At 52.7% G+C, this 14,963-nt stretch overlaps 1 protein-coding gene across 1 annotated transcript in view; it reads right to left on the bottom strand.

Moving 5' to 3' along the window:
• PTPRU (protein tyrosine phosphatase receptor type U) overlaps positions 1-14,963 on the bottom strand; it is a 299,318-nt gene that overhangs the window by 17,247 nt on the left and 267,108 nt on the right. Inside the window, 2 exon segments of the mRNA XM_077837733.1 lie at positions 1,349-1,474; positions 10,058-10,198. Of these exon segments, the coding sequence (XP_077693859.1) occupies positions 1,349-1,474; positions 10,058-10,198 (267 nt within the window).

The raw sequence follows: 14,963 nt of genomic DNA, 5'->3' as shown, positions 1-14,963 counted from the left end.
TGAAGCATGTTAAAGGCCCTGCAGTCTTTTTCTTAGCCTAGCAGGAAAGCCACTCTGTTCTGCCGGTTCCAGTGATTCTGGGGGCTCTCAGTCTCTATAGCACGGCATAAACTGACCACCAGCTGGGGCCAGAATGCCCTTCCCCAATGCACAGACATGGGTCTGAGTTCAGATGCAAACTCTCCACTTTTAAATCACTTTTACCCCCTTTCAGGTCCTTTACAGAGCAATGTCAAGTGGCTAAGGGCTCATCTACACAAACAGATCATGGCAGGCAGGGTGTGCATCTACCCCACACTAGCCTGCCGCGCTCTGACTGTGTGCACCCGGCTGATGCGCGCCCATGCACACACAAACACGCACACTGCTCTCTTTGAAATAGGACTCGTTCGAAGCGCATTAACAAACGGTTGATGCGCGTCAGCCGGGCGCACGTGACAGTTGGGAGAGTATGGGGTCGATTCACATTCCAGCTTGCAGTGAACTATATGTTCATGTCGATCAACCCTTAGTGTAAATGAGAATCAGACCCTTTGGGTCTGGGATTCTGGCCTGAGTCCAGCTCTGGTACTCCAAAAATAGCCTGTTGTGGTCACTGTGAATCCCCAGCGCTGGCCACATGCAGAGAGAAGCTCCTAATCCAGTGCAGCATGGGAATGAAAGTTCCTCCCTTCCTGGTTAAGGGTCTGATGCAGCTCCCACTGAAACAAATGGGCGTTTGGCCAGGAGTGGGACTGGCTTCTAAGTTTGATTCCAGTCTGCAGCCCACCTCTGTTTGAGCAGAACAGCTACAAGGAGATAGACACTCCAGAAGGCGTTGGCTGGTCTTCATGAGGGATGCTTTGTCAGCAGGAGTGGGCTGGAGGGTCAGGGGGTACTTATGTAACTATCAGGGTAACTTGGGAGAAGTCTCGTGGCAGGATGCCACGCCACCAGCTAAGGGATCATTTAACCCAGTATTCAAGTGAAATTAACCAACTACATAAGGCTGCTCTCTGGGGGGTTAGGGGTGGGGTAATCCTAAGGGCAGCATTTCTGGGGTTGGATATCCACATGGCATCTGGAGTTGCCTTCTCCTCCTCTTTTTTGTGCTCTTGAAAACACAGTGAATGTCCTCACACAGCTGGTAAAGCTGGGTTGACTCCAGCATTCAGCTGGTGCAGTCTCTGCAGTCACTCAGGAGCCACTTGAGTTTCCTCCCCTGCTGCAGGGTACAGCCTGGAGCTCCTGGCGGAGCGACCATCTTGGAAAGGTGAATATCTTTAGATCAGCTAACACCCACCTCCCATCCCCACCCCCACACAATACAGCACCCTGGCATGACAACCAGATGCACCCCCCTCCTCACCCGTGTGATGTTCTGCACCCGGAAGAGGCGAGCAACGAAATCCTCGTCGGCTGATCGGGAAACATACTCCACTTCTATCGGCCCATACTGCTGGAGCCCTGGCTCAGGCCAGTACTGTAAACAGGGCTACAGAGAGAGGAGAGAGAAACAACTGTATGAAATGCAGGCATGTGCGGCAGAAGGCATCACGCAGGGGCATGGGGCACCATGTGGGGGTGTGGGACAGAGGGCGCTGCATAGGGACATGGGGCTCTGGCATGTGACCTGGGGACACAGTGCAAGTTCCCCAGGCAGGAAGGAATGACACCAGGCACTGGGTGGGGGACACAGCACAAGGGTGCTTAGCACAGGGCACACGAGAAAGGCCACAGCATGCAAACACTGCCCATGCTATCCACAGCACATTGCTGGATGGAGCTGACCTTTCTATACTGACAGGTCAAAGGTCAGAACCTGCTCTCAGTTACACCCACGTGGTCCTCTCCAGACGTCAGCTGAGCAGAAGCCTGTGAGGGGTGGGGTCACCCAGCGCTGACCGGTGCCAGATGGAGCAAGGTTAGTCCCATATCTGGTCCCACCTCGGGGTGGTGGGGCTGATCTGTCACTTCACTGGCTTCAGTGGAAGTATGGGCAGGAGGACAGGAGGGACAGGCCCTGAGTGATGACCGTGTGTCATTTTGGATTTTATCTCCCTGAAACCAAAGGGAGCTTTGCCGTGGACTGTATTGGGGCTGACTCCAGGTATCTGCCACTCGTGTAGACACACCTGAGCTGGCTTTGACCTAGCGAGCATGAGTACTGGAGCAGCGAAGCTGAATCATCACAGGCTGCCTGAAAGACTGGGTACGAGCTTGGGCGGCTAGCCTGGGCTGCCTCAGCTTCCCTATTGTTCCTCGAGCTCGCGAGCTCTAAGCTAGCGCCGGTATCTCTCCATGTGCTGCAGCCATAGCTCTGACCGCAACGTAGACATCAGATAAAACCCTTCCCAGATCCTTGGCCACCCTCTTCAGTGCTGCACCTCCTCCCATGATGGGAAAAAGCAGATCTCGGCTCAGAAACCACCACAATGGCCAGGCAGGGCAGATGTTCTGGGGGGGACTGACTGCTGGCAAGGCCGCCTGGCATTGTTCTCTCTCACGCTCAGGAGTGCACTTGATGTATTGCTCAATCCGAGGGTCGTGGATGCTATTGTTTTCACACCATGCCAGCCGGGAAGCCGGAATCAATACAAAATATATGATGTTTGTCACTGCACTTTAAAAGAACATTTAGTATTTCAGGCTGGCCGACGGCCTGGGCCTAACTGCATGGCAAATGTATTTGAGAAATAATTGGTTATTAATAGGGGCTATCAATCTCCGTGATCTCTAAGCCTTCTAGACATAGAGCTATAATTTGGATATTAAAACTTCCTTCGGCAAGACATAGTTCAAGAGAAGGATTTACCCTCTAAGTCACCTCTCAAAGCTGCCGGCTGTAAAGGCTGATTTATTAGCTGTTGGTCTTAAACTGGTAAACATATAAAAGCTGGCTACATATTATCACATGGACACTGCTGAAGGACGACCGTCCCGAGAGATGGCAGAGGGGTGTAAGGAAGGAATATGGCAGGTAGAATGCACCAGGGGAAGTTACACGCTGCAACCTGGCCCTGCACACCCTGGAGTCTGGGCTGGACCTTGTTCAAAGGAGAGGGGACAATATGGGAGAGCTGTTGGCAATGCAGGGCTGAAATGGGGAGCAAAGTGGGAGGGGAGGCGGGGGGGAAGAAGGGGAAGTGAGGGAGTCGGCAATGCAGCAGGTGCAATGGGCAACCCCAGTGATGCTGCGGGGCAGGGCTCAGCCAGGAAGTGGGGCACAAGCAAGCAGGGAAGTCCCGTGACGCAGCGAAGGCCTGAAATGAGGAACAAAGCACAGGGGGAGACATATGGGCGCCTGCAGGGCTGAGCTAGGGACTTGTGCCCAAGGGAGCCATGTGATGCTGGGAATGAAGCAAAGGGAGGAGATGGGGAAACAGAAATTCTGTCCCCACTCCTGACCCAGTCCTCCCTAACGCCATGCCTGGAATTGCTCTGGCTTTGGAACAGAGTGGCATTACGGACTATGACTGCAGAAGCCAGGCCTTGATGGGATGGTGGAGGAAGGATTAACTCCGTAATATGTCAGTGTCTTTAGAGGGCCAGATTTGGAAACATGCACTCACATTTCCCCCATAATGCGTGTGCGCACGTGTAAATGCAACTGCACGTGCAAAATACACCGTTGTACACACCAGTCCCTGTCCTCGGCCACAGGCAGACATTTTTGCAGGCACTAATGTCTACAAATCTTCCCTGCTGTATGCTGACCCCTGTAGGTGAGAAAAGAAGACTGAGTGGGGACAGGGATCAATTGTTCTTCAGGTCCAGTGAAGGCAGGACAAGAATTAATGGGCTCAGAGTGCAGCCAGGGAGATTTAGGTTAGATAACAGGAAAAACTTTCTAACTAGAAGGGGAGTTAAGCTCTGGACCAGGCTTCTCAGGAGGTTGTGGAGTCCTAGTCATTGGAGGTTTTTAAGAACAGGTTGGACAAACCACATGTCAGGGATGGTCTAGGTCCAGGGTTCTCCAAACTTTTTGAATTGCGCGCCCCCATGGCCAGCTCTAGGGAAGCAAAAAAAACCTCAGAAGAGCGGGGAGAGCCGAGCTGCCGCCGGCGTGCCGCCGGAGACGGAGCGAGGGGAGCCGAGCAGCCGCCGGCGTGCCGCCGAAGATGGAGCAAGGAGAGCCGAGCTGCGGCCGGCGTGCCGCTGCTGCCGGCGTGCTGCCAAAGACGGAGCAGGGAGAGGCGAGCTGCCGCCGGCGTGCCGCCAAAGACGGAGCGAGGGGAGCCGAGCTGCTGCTGGCGTGCCGCCGAAGACGGAGCGAGGGGAGCCGAGCTGCCGCCGGCGTGCCGCCGAAGATGGAGCGAGGGGAGCCGAGCTGCCGCCGGCGTGCCGCCGAAGACGGAGCGAGGGGAGGCGAGCTGCCGCCGGCGTGCTGCCGAAGACGGAGCGGGGAGAGCCGAGCTGCCGCCGGCGTGCTGCCGAAGACGGAGCGGGGAGAGGCGAGCTGCCGCCGGCGTGCCGCCAAAGACGGAGCAAGGGGCGCCGAGGTGCCGCTGGCGTGCCGCCGAAGACGGAGCGAGGGGAGCCGAGCTGCCGCCGGCGTGCCACCAAAGACTGAGCGAGGGGAGCCGAGCTGCCGCCGGCGTGCCGCCAAAGACGGAGTGAGGGGAGCCGAGGTGCCGCCAGCGTGCCGCCAAAGACGGAGCGAGGGGAGCCGAGCTGCGGCCGGCGTGCCGCCAAAGATGGAGCGAGGGGAGCCGAGCTGCGGCCGGCGTGCCGCCAAAGACGGAGCGAGGGGAGCCGAGCTGCAGCCGGCGTGCCGCCAAAGACGGAGCGAGGGGAGCCGAGCTGCCGCCGGCGTGCCGCCGAAGACAGAGTGGGGAGAGGCGAGCTGCCGCCGGCGTGCCGCCAAAGATGGAGCAGGGAGAGGCGAGCTGCCGCCGGCGTGCCGCCAAAGATGGAGCAGGGAGAGCCGAGCTGCGGCCGGCGTGCCGCTGCCGCCGGCGTGCCGCCAAAGACAGAGCAGGGAGAGGCCAGCTGCCGCCGGCGTGCCGCCAAAGACGGAGCGAGGGGAGCCGAGGTGCCGCCGGCGTGCCGCCAAAGATGGAGCGAGGGGAGCCGAGGTGCCGCCGGCGTGCCGCCGAAGACGGAGTGAGGGGAGCCGAGCTGTCGCCGGCGTGCCGCCGAAGACGGAGCGAGGGGAGCCGAGCTGCGGCCGGCGTGCCGCCGAAGACGGAGCGAGGGGAGCCGAGCTGCGGCCGGCGTGCCGCTGAAGACGGAGCGGGGAGAGGCGAGCTGCCGCCGGCGTGCCGCCAAAGACGGAGCGAGGGGAGCCGAGCTGCCGCTGGCGTGCCGCCGAAGACGGAGCGAGGGGAGCCGAGCTGCGGCCGGCGTGCCGCTGAAGACGGAGCGGGAAGAGGCGAGCTGCCGCCGGCGTGCCGCCAAAGACGGAGCGAGGGGAGCCGAGCTGCCGCCGGCGTGCCGCCGAAGAATCAAAGGTCCAGGAGCGGTGCTGCCGCCGTGCCGGTGGCGCTCCTCCTGCCGTGCCCCCCCACAGATGGTCGTGCGCGCACCCCACTTTGGAGACCACTAGTCTAGGAGGTTAAATTGGTCCTGACTCAGAGCAGGGGGCTGGACTTGACAACTGCTCGAGGTCCTTTCCAGCCCAGCATTTCTATGATTCTAAGTACATTTTGCTACTGCTCTGAGATCTTAGACAGATAGAACCCTAAGACCAGTATGTAAATCCATGGTGTGCCCACACGTGGAATACTTGGTGCAAAAGACACATTAGAATTGGGAAAAGTACAGAGCAAGAAGAATATTTAAGGGTCTGGAACAGCTTCCGTTGAGGAGAGATTAAAAAGGCTGGGACTGTTCAGCTTGGCAAAGAGACGACTAAGGGGGGATGTGACCAAGGTCTATAAAACCATGACTGGGGTGGAGAGAGTGAATAAAGGAAATGTTGTTATTTACCCCTTCTCATAACACAAGGACCAGGGGTCACCCAATGAAATTAATAGGCAGCAGGTTTAAAACAAACATATGGAAATACTTCTTCACACAACACATAGTCAACCTGCGGAACTCATTGCCAGGGGATGTTGTGGAGGCCAAAAGCATAACTGGGTTCAAAAAAGAATTAGAGATGCTCTTGGAGGATAGGTCCATCAATGGCTATTAGCCAAGATGGCCAGGGACACAACCCCATGCTCTGGGTGTCCCTAAGCATGTGACTGCCAGAAACTTGGAGTAGACGACAGGAGATGGATCACTTGACAATTGCCCTCTGAAGCATCTGGCACTGGCCACTGTCGGAAGACAGATACTGGAATAGATGGACCATTGGTCTGACCCACTATGGCCGTTGCAAGGGCTCAATCCTGCAATGTGCCAAGTGTCTGCAGCTCAGAGAAAACCGTGGGTGGCAGCAAGGGGCAGAGCACTGGATCAGGAGACCTGGGTTCTATCCCAGGCTCTGCCACTGACCTGTTGGGTGACCTTGGGAAAGTCACTTCCCCCCTTTCTGTGCCTCAGTTTCCCCATCTGTAAAATGGAGATATGATACTCACCCACCTTTGTAAAGCATTTCAAGGTCCAGAGATGAAAAGTGCTCTATCAGAGCCAAGTATTAGCATTAGTAGTGCTGAGATTAGCCTCTCTGTCACCCCGCCTCCTCTCCAACAGGGAGATTCAGAGCAGGCTGAAGAATGGGGCTAGCCAGAACATTTGATTTCCTAGATGTGAGAACTCCCTCACCCATCCCCTTCTGGTACAGGATCGCTCCCTGCAATCTGTTCTGCAGTGCACTGTTCCTCCAGTACTCAAAGGTCCTAAGAGTGATGGAATCCCCAACCCTTAGGAAACTAGATTGCAAATTCTTTGGGGAAGGGACCAGCTTTTTGTTCACACAGCACCTAACAGCTGGGCCATCACTGGGGCTCCGAGGTGCTACTGCACTACAAACAATTAATAATATTTCACCACTATTCCCCTTCCTTAGAAAACTAACCCAGCTTCAGAGATTCTCCTGCCAGGATCAACCTTGGTGTTCATAGAATCATAGAATATCAGGGTTGGAAGGGACCTCAGGAGGTCATCTAGTCCAATCCCCTGCTCAAAGCAGGACCAATCCCCAACTAAATCATCCCTGCCAGGGCTTTGTGTTCTACTTCTGCTTAATTTCAGGTCATATTAACATCACCCCACAAGGACCCTGTGGGTGCAGTGCCCCTCTTCAGAGAAAATATAGGAACATTGTATACTATAGAATACATAATATATAGCTATATATAATAGAGAGAGAGAGAGAGATGATTAGCTATAGAGATAGAGATAGATTATCGACCTATTGACCTATAAATATTTTACCTGCCTATTTAGCTCAGCGCAAGTGTCATACAAAGGAAAGTAGAACTTCATTTGGGGCCATTTACTCCATTCATCTGCCTATTTCCTGTGAACATTACAACTGCAGTTTTGGGTCATTTACATTAAGTGTCTGATTTCAACTCATAAAACAATCTGGTTAATGAAGTCTTCTCCAGACATTCATTAAGAGTCTATAATGCTAATTTTATGTAAAAATCCCGTTAGTTTCCTCATCAAATTAACATTACAGACCTGTAATCGGCTCTTAAATCTGCTCTGGCCTCGGCAGAAATGTTCTAGGAATCCCTGTAGGGGTTGGTACACCGGGAGAGGCCTGGAATGGTTCAAATGCTGCCTTCTATCCCAAGGGTACTGGTTGGTCCCCTCTCTAAGGTGCATATGTAATGGATAGCAAGTCCCACCTGGCATGGCAAATTCATAGTGTTAAACCCATGGGAAGGTCGCTATTAGAGAGTATCGATTTAAAAAGAAACATTTGCGGCCCTCAAAAGTTCTTGGTAGAACTACAGGGGTGTGTAGGGATTGGAATGCGGCCTCCTCTGGGGTGGAACAGCTGGCTGACAGTGCACAGGAACACCACGCAACAGCTGAGGGTAGGGAATGAAGAAGAAAGCCATATCTCATCATAAGAGAAGGGTGGTCTTGTGTGTAATGCTTTAGAATGGATGTCAGCACTCAGCTAATTTCCCAGCTTTGCCACAGACCACTGAATCTTTCTGTGCTTTAGTGCCCCATCTATAAAATGAGGATAAATGCAGTTCCTTTCTTGTACCCTTCACCTTGTCTGTTCAGCTTGTGTGCTCTTCGGGGGCCTTACCATGTGTGTGTGCCCTGCCTAAAACAACAAGGCCCTGATCTTGGCTGGGGTGCTGTAATACCAATCATAGAATCATGGAATATCAGGGTTGGAAGGGACCTCAGGAGGTCATCTAGTCCAACCCCCTGCTCAAAGCAGGACCGATCCCCGACTAAATCATCCCAGCCAGGGCTTTCTCAAGACTGACCTTAAAAACTTCTAGGGAAGGAGATTCTACCACCTCCCTAGGTAACGCATTCCAGTGTTTCACCACCCTCTTAGTGAAAAAGTTTTTCCTAATATCCAGTCTAAATCTCCCCCACTGCAACTTGACACCATTACTCCTCGTTCTGTCATCTGCTACCACTGAGAACAGTCTAGATTCATCCTCTTTGGAACCCCCTTTCAGGTAGTTGAAAGCAGCTATCAAATCCCCCCTCATTCTTCTCTTCTGAAGACTAAACATCCACAGTTCCCTCAGCCTCTCCTCATAAGTCATGTGTTCCAGTCCCCTAAAATTTTTGTTGCCCTCCGCTGGATGCTTTCCAATTTTTCCACATCCTTCTTGTAGTGTGGGGCCCAAAACTGGACACAGTACTCCAGATGAGGCCTCACCAATGTCGAATAGAGGGGAACGATCACTTCCCTCGATCTGCTGGCAATGCCCTACTTATACATCCCAAAATGCCATTGGCCTTCTTGGCAACAAGGGCACACTGTTGACTCACATCCAGCTTCTCGTCCACTGTAACCCCTAGGTCCTTTTCTGCAGAACTGCTGCCTAGCCGTTTGGTCCCTAGTCTGTAGCAGTGCATGGGATTCTTCTGTCCTAAGTGCAGGACTCTGCACTTGTCCTTGTTGAACCTCATCAGGTTTCTTTTGGCCCAATCCTTCAATTTGTCAAGGTCCCTCTGTAGCCTATCCCTACCCTCCAGTGTATCTACCTCTCCTCCCAGTTTAGTGTCATCTGCAAACTTGCTGAGGGTGCAATCCACATCATCCTCCAGATCATTTATGAAGATATTGAACAAAACCGGCCCAAGGACCGACCCCTGGGGCACTCCACTTGATACCGGCTGCCAACTAGACATGGAGCCATTGATCACTACCCGTTGAGCCCGACAATCTAGCCAGCTTTCTATCCACCTTATAGACCATTCATCCAGCCCATCCTTCTTTAACTTGCTGGCAAGAATACTGTGGGAGACCGTGTCAAAAGCTTTGCTAAAGTCAAGGAACAACACGTCCACTGCTTTCCCTTCATCCACAGAGCCAGTTATCTCGTCATAGAAGGCAATTAGATTAGTCAGGCATGACTTGCCCTTGGTGAATCCATGCTGATTGCTCCTGATCACTTTCCTCTCCTCTAAGTGCTTCAGAATTGATTCCTTGAGGACCTGCTCCATGATTTACCAGGGACTGAGGTGAGGCTAACTGGCCTGTAGTTCCCAGGATCCTCCTTCTTCCCTTTTTTAAAGATGGGCACTACATTAGCCCATGTAATACGATGGCTAAGGAAGTGCCAGATTCCCCATCCCCCCAGGCTGATTCACTGAGGAGAGCTGCTTGGTGCTATACCCAGCTCATGGGTTTAGGCTTTAGCTTCCCTATGCTGTGTGCTGCATAGGGAAGCTGACCAGCTAGCTCTATGCAGCAGGTAGCGTGTTGCAGAAAGCATCAGATTTTGGATAGGCTGGGCCCAGGGAGGCAGGCTAAAGGCCTGCATCTGGGAGCTAGTGGTCCTAGGTGTAATCCTAGCTAGTGATCCACTGTGGGGCAGGGGAAGGTTACACCAACAATAACAACTAACACCGTAGTGGTGTTTCGGTGGGAGGAATGCAATGACCCAGGCCCACAGAAACCCAGACTCAGCACCAGGAGAAGCGCCGCAAGGGTCAGCAGCAGGGCCAGGGGGCGCGCGTCAGTGCCACTCACCCAGGCGGAGTTGGACTGGTTGAGCTGGTTGAGCATGACGATGGAGGTGCAGCCGTAGTCGTACACCAGTCTCCAGAAATCTGTGGTGGTGTTCTGCAGAGGGTGCAGGGTGACGACGAAGGCCGCGCTCTTGGTGTAGCTCTGAAGGGGAGCAAGCACAGAGTGGAGAGGACCAGTGAGCTCCTTAAAGCAACACAGCCGTCCAGAGCACAGTAGGGGTGGGAGTGGAAGTAACAGGCCCTCCCCCCCAAAGAGCTAAAGGGGAAGGATGGTTTGGTGGCTAAGGCTCTGAACTGAGACACCAGAGATCAGTCCCCAGCTCTAGTGCAAGCTCCTTGCACCTCCCAGACTAAACCTCGTGCCGAGATCTGTCACAGGAAAGTCCTGGCAAAGAATAATGCCGTCTCAAAGGCCCGATCCTCTGATTCAGTTCACTGATGGGACCCTACTGACTGCAGTGGGCATCGGACAAGGCCTTAACCCCCCCGTGCAGTAAACAGTGCAATGTGCTGCATAGGGAAGCCGAACAGCTCGCTCTGTGCAGCAGGTAGTGTGATGCAGAGCGCATCGGTTTTTGGACAGGGCTGCAAAATCTGGGCCCTGTGAGGCAGGCTGCGGAAGGAGAATGGAGGAAATATTCCAACTGTGCCTTTTGCCCTGCAGTATCAGTAGGAAAAGAAAAACAAGCCCATTGGATCCTTGTGACAACCTGAGAACTCCCTAGCCCTGATTCCCCCCTTTGCCTACACTGGTGTAAATCAGGAGTAGCTCCATGGAAGCCAAGGGAGCTACACAGTGTGAAACTGGTGCAAGGAAGAAGAGAATGAGACCCACTGGACTCCAGTTGGGCTTGTCTGAAACAACTGCTCAGGGGACCAAGAAAACTCAGCAACGTAACGGAGCAGGGTGTTCTAATAAAGTGGAGCAGAGCTGTACTCAAAGGCCTGACTCTGATCTCACCTACATCTGGTCTGTATGCTTTAACGCCACTGACTTCAATGGAGCCACTCCTGATTTACACCGGAGCGTGGGAGAGCAGAATCAGGACCGAAAGGTTTGCACATATTGGAGGGTGGTCTCTGACGACAGAAGGTTGCCCAATCAGGATGGCTTCTTGTACAGGTAAATCAGAAAATGGGGCCAGACCCTCAGTTGATATCAATCAGGAGGCTCTATGGACTTCAGTGGAGCTGTGCTGATTTACACCACCAGCTGGGGATCTGGCCCACGGACCTGTTTTCTCTGCTTTGTCAAGCTTCTGCTCAGCACTTTAGGGGCACCTGGGAACCTGACTCTCAGGGCAGATCTGAGCCCTGGCAAGGGTTGCTCACATCTGCTGGCGATACTCCCAAGGGACTGCTGGCAGCTGGACATAGCGAAGTGCGGAACATGATGGATGCCACTCTCTCTTGCGCCTGCCTGCCCAGACACGCACACACATCTTACAAGGACCATGTGAAAGTGTTGGGGGTGGTGCAGGAGCTGGGCAGGGTGGCTCTGTGCCAGCCGGGAGCTCTGCCAGCCCAGGGGCATTCTCAGTGACCAGCTACACTTTCGGGCCCCTTCACACCACTCAGGGGGCAACACAGGGGCATGAACGCACTGAAGAACCAGGAGTGAGGAGCTTGATTCAGATCTCCTTCATGCTGGTGTAAATCAGGAATAACACCCATTACGTTAACAGTGGGACACAAGTGCAAGTGACATGAGGAGGAGGCCCAAGATACCCATAGCTCTTGTCCTATTTCGGGTTCGGCCCCGGAAAGCCGAATGGTTTAAAAATGTGTCTTTACATTATCTCAGCACTTTGACATCCCTTGGGGGAAGACGACACACTTTTCACTCTCAGACCTGTCAAACATAGAGCTTTATCCACCTTGCTGCAGTGGGGTGGAGATCACCTCTAATCCAAGCACAAGACCAAGAAATGTCAGCTCGGTGGATTTTTTTTCCCCAGAAAGTTACATGCTCCACGTAAGAGGGGTGCAGAACAAAAGTGCCTCTCAGTTTTGCTCTCCCCAGGCGGTAATCTCTCTGGGGGTGGAGGGAAGCTTAGAGGCAAGACACCTCTGTGGCTTTGCTACTTGCAAACGTTTTCTTAGGGTGAAAAAAAGACGGCATGAAAGACCCCTCTCCAAAGGAAACTGCGCTGCTTGTTAACACTTTAAAAGCAGCAAGTGCTTTTAGGGGCACTTGAAGAGAGAGAGGACAGACAGTGGAGTGTTTGCTGGTTCTCCACCCCCACTAAAGGACTCTTGAAACAACACTCGGCGCACAAGTGACAAATTCTCTGAGCTCAAAGAACATCTTCGTGCCTTCAGATTTCTCCTTGAGCCTTGTTTTTCCAGGCAATCTCCCTGCCCCCCCCCGCCCCCCCCCCGGAGATTTGGGCTTGATTAATGTCAGCTGCCTTAAGCCCTGGATGAGTTTTCAAAAACGGAGGGAGGAGATAATAATTTCAGAAATGGACCTTTGGTCTGAAACAGCATTCTTAAAATGAGTCCTTTTAAACCACTGTTTCTCAAACCCGACCCAAAAGGGGGTTGCGAGACTCTTGTTGGCGGGTGTTGGGAGTGGCGGTGGCTGCTGGCCAGATGTCCAACTCCGCAGGCAGCCCTGCTGCCAGCAGCAGCATAGAAATAACGGTGGCATGGTATGGGGGGAGGGTTGTCACTTTTTGGGGGGTTGTTACAGCCTGAAATATTTTCAAAGGGAGTTCCAGCAAAAAAAGTTTGAGAAGCCCTGCTCTAAAAAATAGAAAAACAAACCAAATGCCCACAACCAGACACAGAGAGAAAGAGAGCATGGAGCCTGTAGGGAAAGGAAATCATTGTGCAAATTCCCGCCTACTGTCCTCTGACTGCAAGTCACTAGCCTGATTACACCTATAGCAAAAGCTGGGGGATCCCAGAAACCAGGAGCTGTGTAGGGCGGAAGGGAAGAGTTTCAGCTAATGACCGTGTCGTACATTTCCACAGTGCCCAAGGATTCCATACTGCGTAAACAAGTCGGAGTCTTTCACCTGCTGCTGGCATGGAGCCATTTAACTGGGCACAGAAACACTAAAAACGAGACTTTCTGCTTCTAGGCCTTTTCTGTGCCTACCCAAGTGTGTGGCTAATTCCACTAAAGTCAATGGGATGACTCATGCTTAAAGTTAAGTACATGCTTAAGCACCTTGTTGGATCAGGGCTATCTAGCTCCATCTAGGGTACTGCTTAGCTTCAAGGATGATGCAATATGGAGCTTTTTCATTCTAGTTCACACCAGTCTAAATCCAACCTAGGCTGGTAGCGGCTGAGAGCTGGGACTGTTTGAAGACTGTGGCTCAGCAGAGTGGAGGAAATAGTATCCAAATGAATGAAAACTCAGGAGTGCCTTGTGGTTAATGCTGAATTTCACCACTAATAATGAGTGTAAATATGAGATTAGCTGTTACGGGGCTGAGACAGGATAAACCTCATGACAGTAGTTACCGGGCATCTGGTAGAGCTGCGTGGAGAAAGTCATTCTGTTTTGAGGAGGATTTTGATATTTCGAGAGCTGGTTACCATTGTGATACAGAGTGAAAATCAAACATTTTTAAATTCTCCATGAAGGGGAATGAAGCTGTGGATCTTGGGAGCCCTGGGGTTCCTGATGTCAGGACAGTCCGCCTGGCTGGCTGCCCCAGAGCTGCAGACCCTGGAAGGTTTCTTGGGCTGGTTGCCATGGGAACTCAGTTGAAATTGAAATGTGTCAAGTTCAATTAATCATGAAATTCTGATGAAAAATGTGTCCCACTGGGATTTTTCTGGCCACCTCTAATATTTAAGGAATCTTGTTAAATGCTAATATAGCCCCAGATCCTCAGCTGGGATAAAAATCACCACAGCTCCATGGAAGACAATAGATTTGGGGGTCATGGTGGACAATCAGCTGAACATGAGTTCCCAGGGTGACGCTGTGGCCAAAAGAGCTAGGGAAATCCTGAGATGGATAAACAGTGAAATCTCGAATAAGAGCATAGAGCTTATTTTGTCTCTGTGTTTGGCACTGGTGCGACCATTGCAAGAATCCTGTGTCTGGTTCTGTTGCCCACAATTCAAGAAGGACGTTGATAAATTGGAGAACATTTAGAGAAGAGCCATGAGAATGATTAAAGGGTTGGAAAACCTGCCTTATAGTGATAGACTCAAGAAACTCAATCTATTTAGCGTAACAAAGAGAAGGCTAAGGGATGACTTGATTATAGTCTTTATGTACCTACATGGAGAAGAAATATTTAATAATGGGTTCTTCAACCTAGCAGAGAAAGGTCTAACACGATCCAACAGCTGGAAGTTGAAGCAAGACAAATTCAGCCTGGAAATAAGGCATACGTTTTTAACAGTGAGGGTAATTAACCATTGCAACAATTCACCAAGGGTTGTGATGGATTCTTGACAATTTTTAAATCAAGGTTGGATGTTTTTCTAAAACAGTGGCCCCCAAACTTTTTATTTGTCCCCCCCCCCCTTTACCAGTAATGGAATCTATCTGTGCCCCCCAGGAGCCACCGCTGGGAGCCAGGGACCTGGGGCCAGGAGCCAAGCCATGCCCAGGGCTGCAGCTGGAGGCTGAGCCATGCCGGGACCAGGGGCTGGGAGTGGAGCTGTGGTCAGGGCTGGGAGCCAGGGACCCAGGCTGGGGCCAGAGTGGAGCTAGGGGCAGAGGGGGCTGAGTGGCGCTCCCTCCCCACTCCCCGTGGGGGCTGGCCCAGTCCCCACCATGCCCCCTGACCGCGCCCCCCCTGAACGTTCCTCCATGCCCTCCCAGGGGGGTGCGCCCCGCAGTTTGAGGACCACTGTTGTAAAATCTCTGCTCTGGGGACTTTGGGGGGGAAGTTCTTTGGCCTGGATGATCACAACAGTCCCTTCTGGCCTTG

Source organism: Eretmochelys imbricata, chromosome 19 (assembly GCF_965152235.1).
Source record: "Eretmochelys imbricata isolate rEreImb1 chromosome 19, rEreImb1.hap1, whole genome shotgun sequence".
Taxonomy (NCBI): domain Eukaryota; kingdom Metazoa; phylum Chordata; order Testudines; family Cheloniidae; genus Eretmochelys; species Eretmochelys imbricata.
This window is presented reverse-complemented; position numbering and strand designations above follow the sequence as displayed.